General features: G+C 33.2%; 2 protein-coding genes across 3 annotated transcripts; one reads left to right on the top strand and one right to left on the bottom strand.

Moving 5' to 3' along the window:
• Positions 1–279: 279 nt before the first annotated feature.
• On the bottom strand, positions 280–3,141 carry LOC129565034 (G-protein coupled receptor Mth2-like). The gene is made up of 7 exons (XM_055439379.1): positions 2,146–3,141; positions 1,681–1,837; positions 1,332–1,599; positions 1,080–1,258; positions 819–999; positions 549–749; positions 280–425 (listed from the first exon to the last, which is right to left on the bottom strand). The coding sequence occupies exons 1-7, from the start codon at positions 2,677–2,679 to the stop codon at positions 308–310; spliced, it is 1,638 nt and encodes a 545-aa protein (XP_055295354.1). The 5' UTR covers positions 2,680–3,141; the 3' UTR covers positions 280–307.
• A 6,430-nt stretch (positions 3,142–9,571) lies between these two features.
• LOC129565037 (uncharacterized oxidoreductase YjmC) lies at positions 9,572–12,401 on the top strand. Of its 2 annotated transcripts, XM_055439382.1 has the most exons (9): positions 9,640–10,135; positions 10,239–10,290; positions 10,481–10,707; positions 10,782–10,840; positions 10,912–10,991; positions 11,122–11,289; positions 11,442–11,621; positions 11,761–11,972; positions 12,114–12,401. In XM_055439382.1, exons 1-9 carry the CDS (start codon positions 10,028–10,030, stop codon positions 12,270–12,272), a joined length of 1,245 nt encoding a protein of 414 aa, XP_055295357.1. In that variant the 5' UTR covers positions 9,640–10,027; the 3' UTR covers positions 12,273–12,401. The 2 variants fall into 2 exon arrangements, with proteins under 2 accessions (XP_055295358.1, XP_055295357.1); XM_055439383.1 differs by having other exon boundaries at positions 9,572–10,290.
• Positions 12,402–12,485: the final 84 nt, after the last annotated feature.

Below are 12,485 nucleotides of genomic sequence, written 5' to 3'. Positions count from 1 at the left end.
TTACTCACAGTTTTGCACGGTTGAAACTCGATTTTGGGCTAAATCTTACCTAAATACAAATTTCTTATTAAAACAGTTAGAAATTGTTCGTTTTCATTTTTGAGTCAGAAGCCAAACAAAAAATTAAAAATCTTGCTAAAATATTTGAAATAAAATGAAAATCAGAAGAAAATTGCTTTTTTATACTTTTTACGCAAATTTATTTGACATCCATGATACACGAACACATAAAAAATCACATCTTTGGTAAAATTAATTGACATGTAGAGGTAGGTTTAAAATAAATTTTCAAATAGCTTGAAAGATATCATTGAATTGGAGTGTCGCGAGATACTTGTGAATCCGTATTTGTTGTTTTTGTAGAAGAGCTGCGCGTTCGGGAACTTCCATTTGATGTTCCAGTTGTGCCACGCATTCCCCTGTATCTATGTTCAGAATGAGGTGTGAATGAAAGTTTTCACAAACCAAATGGAGCTTTTAACGGATTGAATTTCAATAAATTTTAATAATTATTGGTTCATAAAAATCAATCTATTTTCAACACAAACTTTTTCTTCAATAAAATCAGCACACGACGTTTCATCACAAAGAGTATGAATACGATGAGTCCTTGCAGCAGATTCCAAATGTCCATCATTATAACGAGCCAGTTTGAATTTGCGTTGTTTGGGTCTTGAGTCAAATATTCAATCGCTTCCATAATCCAACAGACTCCCATGATAATAAACAGTCGCATAAATAATACCAGACTGTAAACAAATCATTTGAAAATAAATTATGCATTGAATTAATATCACGACGTTTGCAAGTTCACTTACTTGTCTTTCTCATTATTCAAATGGCTCTGATGGCGTGCACTTTCTTCTTGTGATGTAATTTTAGATATTTCTCGTTGTGCTCGACGAATTTTAAACGCTGTCACAACAAATAACACAGCATTGGCCGAAAATATGATTAAAATGAGCATATAAAAGTATAGGAATGGCGAAAGTTTTCCATCTGAAACATGAACGGTTTTGATTGAAATTTTGCTTTATACAAAATTGATTGTTTTCTCTGTGTGTGGGTTTTCCTCCTACCTTTTGAAGGTTTTAAAAAATTCGATTTCGTTCCAATGCCTGGTAGTAAATAATCTGGTAGTGGTTCGGTAAAGTCAAGAACTACAGCGATTATTGTTAGAAGAAATGGTGATCCCCAAGCATAAATCATGTATGCAACGAATCTCTTGCGTTCGGAATAAATTTTGGAGCGTATTGCGCTGAAAACAATTAATCGTACAATTTCATTTATGGCAAAATATAAAGCATAACTTCTTGCGAAAAAATATTTACCGAAAATTACGATGCAAGTCATAGCTAATGACATTTGACCAGAAAAAGGCAGATAACAGAGAAAAGTATGTAATAAGGCCAATCATTTTACGAGAAATTGGGTCATTTTTATGCCACCCGTTGAGTTTTATCCAAGTCAACAAAGAATACCCAACTATTAGCCCGGACAGATAACCGAGAAGACATTTTCCATGTAAATTACGCAAATCCGGCAACAAAATGTATACCAAAAAGGTTGCAGCAATAAATGACACTGATATCAGCATAGCTATTCGGATGGAAGATTATGAGAAAATTTGAAATTAAATTAATTTATCGTTGTCTACTAAATATTGGTAGCATCAAGTACCTATGGCATAAATTAAATCCTTTTCGCTATACGCATCGTCTACTTTGTCAGATATGAGAACATTCAATTTAATTTCGCCAGTCATTTGATCGAAATATTTTAGCAAACAATAGCTTTGATGATCGTACAACTCGCCCATATCCAGAACTTCACCAGTCTGTGGATAATTTTATGAAGTTTTTGCGAAATTTAGAATTAAAGAACAAATAAATTAGTTTCACGGTTCTTGTGTCATTCACTCTAACGGCATCACGCACACGAACTAGGGGCGTCTGACTTAAATTGTCAACTAGATACATTATTGTATTAATCGCAAATGATCAATTGATTGCGAATTAGAGTCAGAAGACCCTAGCACACAAACGAGTCAGCACGACAGTCTGAGCAAAACAGATGGAATTTGAAAGTGGCAAAATTTAAGCTAGAAATCATATTTTTTATTTTTTAAATAAAATCTTTACGTACATGTTTTATCTCCCATTTTTTACCATAAAAATAATCATCTTTTGGTGACGTAGCGATCACATATGAAAACTCTTCGTTCAAGTTAACTTTTTCCATTTTGTTATTTTTCTCCCGGATTTCAAACGTTAAGTTTTTGGCTTTATCATTATTTGCACATTTGAACAACTCCCCGATTTCTTTTACTCCCAATTTTGAATCGAAAACTTTTCCAGGTGAGCAGCAAAGCCGAATGCAAGTTTTAACTTTGCACGGACATCCTCGTCGATGTGATGACACTGGACTACGTTCCGTTCCATTAACCAGGATATAATCTATTTCCGCATATTGACCTCTTGGAAATATGATCCCATTGAATTGTATCGAATCGTCTTTGCCGAGTAATCCATCAGTAATATTGATTGAATCGTGAAAATTGCACGGTAAGCCTGTAGTAATTGAGGTTGCACCGCTCCAATTCAGAGAAATCAACTGAATTATCAGAATCCGTAGCACACCCATCACGTTTTTCGGTATCAAATGAACTCTTGAACTCATTTTGTCAGAGGCAAACACATTAAATATTCATCAATTTTCAATCGAGTTTATTCTCATGATTGACAGCCACAAATGGAAAAAATAAACCGCGAATTAATTAAAGATAAAACCACAACTGCAAATCTACTCAACGCACATATGTTATAATTTTTTTTTTTGGTTTTCACTTTTTTTCCACTCGTTGGTTTTGATAATTTTTTTTTGAAATATTTTATTTTGATTTAAACAATAGAATTATTTCCACACGTATCACGTGCGCAAACAAACTAATTCATTGCAATAATGTTGAACAAACCTAATCCTCTGACCGAACGCCCAAGACTGAACATAACGATTGTAATTCACTGCCTTTTTGATTGCTATCACATTTATTGCTGAGCATTTTGACACCACTTGCTACCAGCTCAAAGCATCACACAGGACTAACGCGTGGATACACGCTACTGCACAGTGGCTTAACAAAAAATTTGTTATAGACTGGGTGGTAACTGACTTTATATATATTTGACTCCATAGTTTTGGATCCTAAAAAAGAAAAAAAAAACAATGAAGTCACTAACACGTTTTATTGACGGCGTTCACCACTCTTTCCACTTGGAGCCATTACCATACGAACTATTAGTAAACGCTATCGTGTAAACGGTTTTATGGCATTTATGCGGGATATTGTCCGAAAAAAAAATGGATGGATTGGTAGACGCGAAAATGAAAAATGGATAAAAGCAATAAAAAAATTAATGTTGAATTTGACGCATCTATTTATATTTGGTCTGAATAATTCGTTTGCATAAATAATGAATTTCGGCGCAAATCTCAAGTGTCTATGTTGAGATTGACTTATCTTCTCTATTTTTGAATGAAATTCTCTTCCAAATATTATGCTGTGGGCAGCAATTGAAATAGCATCAATAATCCGAGTAAATACAAAACCATTTTCATTTTTTTTTAAATATTTTATTTCATTTTTCAAATATATGGTCCATCAATGAGATAAATTTACGCGCAAATATCTTTTATAAATTGTAAGATTGATATATTCGGTAATTTAATGTAAGTGATGTCATAATGATAAAGCTGTTGATTTTGTAGACGACGGCATGTAAAATTAATATGTGTCTAGCCTATTTGTTACATTTATGTTTCATGTTACTGGTTTGCCCTACTTAATTTATGCTTTATATTACTTCCCAGAAATGATGCGATGTAACCGATAAACTGGCTAAACTTCTAACGGTTTCGAACAATTTATAGCAAGAAAATTACATCACAGCGGGCGATCAAGAAATCGTTTCTTCAGCATTTTTTTTTTGCTATAGGTCCGCAACTGACGAGCGTTTAGCCGGTTCCACTGATAACGCATTTCAAAATGAATAAGTTATTCTCATCCAAAAATAATAAATGACGGAAGCGTATCATTCAAAATTATATAAAAATATCGTAATGCCTGTGACTTACGGATGAAAAAAATTCATCAACCATTTTATCGATGCCAATCAGGATATGCATGACTAAAGATCTGGTATGCTTTCAGCCATGCATCATTTTTATATAATACGAAACGTAATTAATCTCCAAATATCACTTGATAATAAATTAATTAATGGTGTCATTTATAATAATTAAGGAAATGAATTCAATCCCCAATAAAAAAAGAGCAGGGACTAAAAGCAGATAAAAATAATTTTTGTGGAAAAAACCTCCAATTCTTCATATCAACCATGTTTTGGAACGTTGTGAAGTGGGCACACATGTCCTTTTGAAGAATATTTTTTATTGTATTTATTTCACGCTTGAACAACTTGATTGTGTGCCTCATTTGCCGTTTTGTGTTGACTTAAACCTGCCATGCAACTCCTTACTTGATCAGAACAGTCGTTGGTGTTTGGCAAAGCAAAGCAAACGCGTCCACTTTTATATGTATAGAGATAAAATTGCGTATATTTAACCTAATAAACTTAAATTTAAAGTTATAAAGATCGAATGCCTAAAATCATTTTAGTACATTTTTAGTACTGTTTTAGTACTTTTAGAACTTGGCCTGCAAAGCTCTTGAGCAGTACTACAAAGTTGTTCCAGACTCCATTGCTCTATTTTGATCAATTGAGGAGTTATAAGAATTCAAAAAATGCTCAAAAATGTTGTTTGGTAGCCAAAATTGATTTTCAGCCAATAAAGTGGACTGGATGTGGTTTTTTCGAGTTGATGTGTTCTGAAGAGTTATTAAATTTTTTTTGGCTATAATTTTTAAGAAGAGAGTGAGCGAAAAAAATGTATTCCTCGCGAGTTATGGTCGAAAAACTGAAAAAATTTAGAATTTTTCGGACATTTTGCCCACTTGTATCCACCAAATGTGATTTTTTTGATGAATCGTTATAAAAATTAATGAACAATTTTAAGAATTGAAAATAAAGCGAAGTCAAGCCGAAACATACGATAATTTCTATGAAAATGAGTCTAATTTTGGTGATTTTATTGATTTTTCGACAATTCCCAACATCTCCAACTACATAGATTTTCTGATTTGTGTGGATGCAATATAAATCGCTGCAAAAGGTTTGCACATTTTTTTTCATTGATCCACATAATCCAAGCTAGTGGTGCTATTAATTTTCCAAAATAGCGTACACTGAGCAGCGCCCTAAAACACATGCCATGTAAACTACGTAGCTCGGGTATACAAATATAGATGGATATAGTGATGGATATAAACATCACCAATAGAGTCGTTCCTATTTGGTAAGAATCGAGACAAGGGTTATAGTTATGTGCGTGGTATTCAGTTCCAATCGTAAATAAATACGAGATTCTATACCTATAGCACAAACAGTAGCTTCGATTGAATCTTTTTTTTTGTTTGTTACAAGAGCGGTAAGTTCAATGTTGTTGGTGAATGTGTCTGCTTTAGCAAGCAGACAATATTTTCGATGATTATACAACTGATCCTCTGCGATGATTTCCCCAGTCTAAAAGTAGGTATGCTAACAAAATATTGCGATTATTGGAGTTTAATTAAGTTTTACTTGTGTTATTTGATATGTTTTCACAACATAATAGTTTAAACTGGGCATCATGGGTATTACATATGAAAATATTTCACTCAGTTTAACCGTTTTGACTCCGTTATTTTCATCAATGATTTTACCTTCCAAGCGGTTGGTCACTTCATCATTTCTACATGGAAACACTTCTCCGATTTTCCTGCTACTCTTTCGATCCCAAATTTTCCCAATAGAACAACAAAGCCGAATACAAGGTTTGAATTTACATGGACATCCACGCAAATACGATGGCGACAAAACACGTACCGCTTCGCTAATATGGAAATAATCATTTTTGGCATATTGATCCATGGAGAATGATATATTGTTGAATTTTATTGTGCCATCTGGTTCGTGCGTTCCATCAGTTATATTGATCGAATCTTGGAAATAACACGATTCAAAATTATCAATCCAATTAGCAATAAACTGATTACATCTTTTGGTATGAAATGAATACTTGAAGGCATTTTGACACTTTGAAATACATTGAATTCTTGAAATTAATCAAAACACCTAAATTATTTCATAAAATCACAAATCTTATCACGGGTTGTCGGTACTTTATCATCAACGATTTCGCATTGTTGTTTTTAATGGGTTCTTCAGAAAAGTTTCTTTGTGCTTGTGCTACGCAACAAATTGCTTTGTGAAGAATAAAGATGCTATCTATATGTGTGCTGATTTAATGAACCACGGCAAACAGTTGAGTGGTGAGCGTAGTATCATATGATTCCAAATGGAAAATGGCAGATGTAAGAGCGAGAAGGCACGAAAGAAAAACGCTAAGAAACCATATGACGGTTTTTCTTTGACTTATGAATATATAACGTTATAACATAGTTTTATTGAACACAAGGATAAGCGAATGAACCGAAACCTGCGAGCAAAGATTTACAACTGAGCCATCCAAAATGGTTCGCCGAATTTCTTATGACTATTTTTATCGGTGGGTGTTTCAGTACTATTTGCTATCACTTTAAAGTATCAACTGACTCATAAGCATAATCTCCAACTGACTTACATTACTGTTTGAATGGACGTTTGGGGCATTGTAATATACGATTTGTGTGTGTGTTTATGCTCGATTATATTCTGAAAAGAAAGTAAACAATAATTATCGATGAGTCATCCGAGAATTGTCCCATTGACAATGACAATGTTCGAGGTTCTTTCTAGTGTAGCACTTCACAAAAAATATGATGTCAATTGTGTCCTGTTTTTGACCACATTCCGGAGTCCATATCATGGATTAAAGTACCAAATAAACTAGAAATAGTATGATAAATATTCCAAATAAAGTCCAAACTCACACTTCCGCTTCTTCTTTTTTTTTAGATAAACATATTCTTTCAAGATTACAATCATTTTTTATGAAAATAGCTTTGATATAGAAGAAGTTCTTGGATTTTTCGTCCCGTTGTTGCCTATAATTAACTAAAGTTGGTAGATTTTTGATAGGAATCAAAATCAATTGGAAACAAACTTACACAAATTGAAATACAAATATTCTATTGCATTCAAAAATATTTCTAAACAAATCCCAAAGGATTGTTCCTTATTTTTGAATCTTATTCATAAGGAGGCTAAACTAAACTAAATTATCAATTACCGTTGTAATTATAACTAAAAATCAACTTGCCAAAGTAAACTAGAAAATTATTAAATTAAAAAAGAAGAAGCTAAATCTTACTTTATCTAATTGAAGTTGAAAGCAGTTAGTCGGCTCTTGACTCCATCATTGTCATGAGTCGCTTTTTGCTAGGTTTCAAATGGTTTCAGCCATAAAATGTGTAAATTTTGAAGCAATTCTGGCGCAGTTCTAATAGTGTTAAAATGCTCGCGATTCTGTTAAAGAATAATTTATGAAGTGTGAAACAATTGGTTCTTCAAAGTATGAGTCATCGCATCAGCATCACGTGTAAGAAATGCACATGAGTGAAACATATAACAAATGCTAAATATGTTCAATATCATGATCACGAATCGTATATTAATACAAAATTTTGTGTGATGGGTACATTACCGCCTGGAATCCATACCTGCTTAGAAAAAAATCCAGCTTACTTGGTATTAGATAATTTATCTACATTTGAACCAAAAAAATTCTTTGTCATCACAAAGAAAGTATTAATCGTCCTTATCAACCGAAAAAAATAGTTATAAACAGAAATTAGAGATCGACTCTTTGGCGTTTTTTATAGTCTTAACAGTATGAAGTTGGCAATGATTCTAAACGCCGTGCGTGTATTTTACGCAGTAATACTGCAATGCGATATGCACAAAAAATGTTCCTCGAGATCAACGATAACTTGAAAACCAAAGTGACACAAAACAAGTTTTGGTCTTAAACTGTAACTTGATTTGTTATGATACACTTTGTTTCTCTTTGGTTCAAAATCTTACGTTCTTGCTCTTTATTCGTAGATAAAATCCATGTTTCGCTTCATTCCTGAAGTATTCTGAGGGAAGGATTTGGTCACACCGGCTCGAATATACACAAAAAAAATATTTAATAATGAAAGAAAATGTTTTATGGTTTGTGCACATTTTAGGTGGATGAAGAAAAGCCAGTTTTGGTTCCAGGCGATCCGAAGCGCAAACACTTGAAGAAAGTTGATAAGGATGATGGCATTCGATATCACGACAGCCAAATAATCAATTTCGATGATATTGCAGTAAAATTCAATGTTTTCAAAATAGGATCCACGTAAATGGATACATTCTATCCATGAAAATAGTCTCCAATTGTATTACTTGCTTTTACAAACGAAAATAACAATAAAGCGTTCAAACGATGTAAAATGAACTTTTCTGTTGTACAAAATTATAGGCAAATTGACGTTTAATTGTTCAGATACAACCATTATTTTCACAAAATTGGCATTAATTAATATTTCATTGGCTCAGACATGGAGAATACAAAAATAAGTGCGTCAAAACACAATGCGAATGCTCAAATTAAATCCATAACGAAGGACATTCCCACAAATTAGGAGAAGCTGCAAATAAAATTTTAAACATTACTTGACTAACGAACATTTTAGCTATTAATCGACATTTCGCTCATTTTAATGATTTGTTCTGAAAAATAGAACTCATCGCAATTTTTATGTTGTTTACTATATTCTCTCTCACCCAAGACGCATCTAGTGTTTGGATGTCACGTTCAGTAGAATAAGTACGTAGTAAGTTCAACAAACGAATTTGCGAGGAAAGTGAATGGGCAACAATGCGCATGTATTGATGAGTAAATTCAAGTGTTCACTTAAGTCTATTCACCAATACACATACACTAATATTCATTCTCTTTCATCACATATTCTTGCGATTCTACTGAATGTTACATTCAAACACTGAATGTTTCAATCGCACTTGAGTCGGTAACACACATTTAAGGTCTTTTATCAGCACGAATACTATCAATAGATTTGAATTAAATTTAATGGTATATTCATGACATCATTTACACTGTGTGTCATTTACAGTACCGTGCAAAAGTTTGGGTATGACAGGAAAGTTTGAAGCTGTTGATAAATAGAATTCACAAATTCATCTGAATAATAAAGGCCGAAGCATGAAAATGACCAATTGGTATAGACTAACATGATCAGTTATGGTCACAACTCATAAAGAAGCATATGGAATTATTTACAAATATGCCTTGGTCACATGATCTAGGGTCATACTGCTTATTTCATTCCATTTCAACTGTTGCGCAATAGCTTTTATGGTTTTCTCCTTATTCTACACTGTTTTGATAATTGCGCTAAATGTTCTTTCAACGTTTTTTATTGTTCTAGTGTCACTTTGACAGTTGTGCCAACGTAATAAGAACACATGTTGTTGTGTCAGCTAACATGTTGTTTACGTTTTTATATTACGACTAACATTAAATGAACAGAAATGAAGTTTTTGTTTTATTTTTAGATTGAATTCAAATTGAATTCAAACGTGATTTTGAAATTTTTTGTACTGTTGAATTTTGTTTTTTTAAGCTATTAATTGTGTTGTATTGTTTTTGTCACAATTTAATACACATAGAAATAAGTCTAAGGTTTTCTTTGATATCTGCCAATTTTGCTAATTAAGAACGAAATAGCACTATTTTCCATCGGTGTTTCGCCCCCAAGCACATGATTACTACCGTTATTACACACGATAAATTGTACAAATACAGAACAATCATTCAATAAACTTCATATTCCAAACCTGAAATTGTAACAAAAGTGAAAATTTACATTCCTAAAGATTCCTGAAAATAGTGGGCACTTTTTTTTCTATAACTTTGACATTTGAAACATTAAACGATGTACAAGCGAATGAATTTGGCTGGAAAATTCATTAGCATATATGGCAATGCTGAGAATTACGGCGTTCGATATGAAAAATGTGTTTCGCTACAAAACTTTTGCACGGTACTGTATAGAATACGCAAAATGTCAACTGAATTTAAATATTCCAACGCGATTTTTTCATTTCACTTTTTAATCGTCAGTCACTTGTTATATTTGCAAACAGAACGTTTACGTTTTATCAAGTTATCGGTGTTTTTCAGCAACGTCTACAATGGGTAAATTTTAAATGTTACAAAAATGATAATAATATTAACTCTGAAAATTAAGTAACTCGATTTAAATAAAACCTGATCACGATCAGTGATCATTTCTGACAGCAAAAAGAAAACAAATCGTGTCTCAAATACACTTTATACCGTATGTCATTATTAGAATTTTCATTATGTTCATAAAATTTTAATGTAGCTAATTTAAACCGGGCTATCATTCCAATTGCCGAGGCACAAAGATTCATTGTGGACTGCTTTCAATCGTTGAAAGTTCCAGTAAGTCATGCTAAATTAATGGCTGATTTATTGGTTGCTGCGGACTATCGTGGACACTTTAGCCATGGAATGAATCGACTTGAAATGTATTTGAACGACATCCAGACTGGTACTATGGATGGGGCAGCTGTGCCAACCACAATCAAAGTAAGTTGACAAAGAAATTTTTTTTACCTTATTTAAATAATTTAAATTAAAATGACGATTTTTCTGCACGCAAGGAATCGCCTGCAACGGCTTGGGTCAATGGTAATAATGGGCTTGGTGCAGTGGTCGGCCGGTAAGTATTGAACATTGAATTCAACAAGCAATGTAAAACATTCATTTTTATTCCAATTTTCTTAATGTTAGATACTGCATGGATTTGGCAATTAAAAAAGCGAAAAATGTTGGTGTCGGATGGGTTTGCGCAAATCACTCAAATCATTACGGTAAAATTTTATGCGATATGTTATCTCAAACCTTATCTTATCTTTTTCGTTGTTCACAAACAAAAAAAAAATCATCTGAAAACTCCAAAGTAAAAAAATAACTCATTGTTTATATACACGAAAAATGAAGGTATCGCTGGATGGCACTCAATTTATGCTCAAGAGCACGGATTAATCGGAATAAGTATGACAAATACATCTCCGGTGTTATGTCCAACTCGTAGTAAATCCGCCGCATTGGGAACGAATCCGCTGAGTTTAGCAGCACCAGCGACAAATGGAGATAGTCTTGTCTTGGGTATGATTATTTTTACAGATTTTAGGGTATATTCTGATAGGTGGTTACTATACTTGGATGCTGGTCAATTAAAAAAAATTCAGTCACTCAGTAGGTTTTTTAGTTTGAAAAATAAATTGTTAACTGATTTTTGTTAACATTTTCACACAAAGACATGGCAACAACGTCCGTTGCTATTGGAAAGATTGAAGTACAACGCCGCAAACAAGCGCCAATTCCACTGGGATGGGCTTTGGACAAAAATGGCAATCAAACCACTGACGCAGCTGAAGCTTTTGACGCTAGTTTACTCTTGCCATTGGGTGGTATGGAGGTTACATCGGGATATAAAGGTAATTTTGGCAATTTAAAATGGATGATTTGATATGATGAAATCAATACTTGTTATCAGTCTCATTCAAATTATAAATTATGAAATGTGTTCCCAGATTAAGTCAATATTAAACCTAATTCCCCTTATCTTTTCAAAAGGTTACGGCCTAAGCGCTGTTGTCGATGTACTAACGGGTGTTTCATCGGGAGCCAGCTTCGCAACAAACGTAAGAAGATGGACACTAGATGGGTCAAGCCATGAAGAAGCAAATCTTGGACAAGTGTTTATTGCAGTCGATCCAAACTGTTTTGCTCCAGGCTTCGAAACACGCATGACCGAATTTAATGGAATTCTTCGGAATTTGCCACCTGTAAGACGGACATTTAGACTATCATTAACGATTAATTTATTATTTGCAATAATCATGATTATTATGATAATAACCATTTACAAATAATGAACGAAATTATTTGGAAGAAAATTGACCATAACGCCTCTGTGTATGTTTTAGGCGGATGAAGAAAAGCCAGTTTTGGTGCCAGGCGATCCGGAGCACGCGCACATGGTAAAAGTTGATAAAGAAGGTGGTATTCGTTACCACGAAAGTCAACTAGCCAATTTGGATGAAATTGCAACTAAATTCAATGTTCCCAAAATTGGATCATTGTAAATTGATAAACTTGTACTAAAACGTATCATTTGAATGCCTTATAAAGAGCGAAAAAAATTCTCACTGCATTAAAAACAAAAGATCACTCGAAAAAGATAAATAAAGTTGAAAAATACCATTTCAAACAGATTGTGTCTATGCTGATTGATTTATATTATTCTGAAATAATCTTCAGACGTATGAAATGGCATACATTACAACAAATGAAATCGA

This window comes from Sitodiplosis mosellana, unplaced genomic scaffold (genome assembly GCF_009176505.1).
Source record: "Sitodiplosis mosellana isolate CC-2019 unplaced genomic scaffold, AAFC_SMos_1.0 Smas_scaffold_2, whole genome shotgun sequence".
NCBI lineage: Eukaryota > Metazoa > Arthropoda > Insecta > Diptera > Cecidomyiidae > Sitodiplosis > Sitodiplosis mosellana.
Note: the sequence above shows the minus strand (reverse complement) of the source record. Positions and strands in the feature narration are given on the sequence as shown.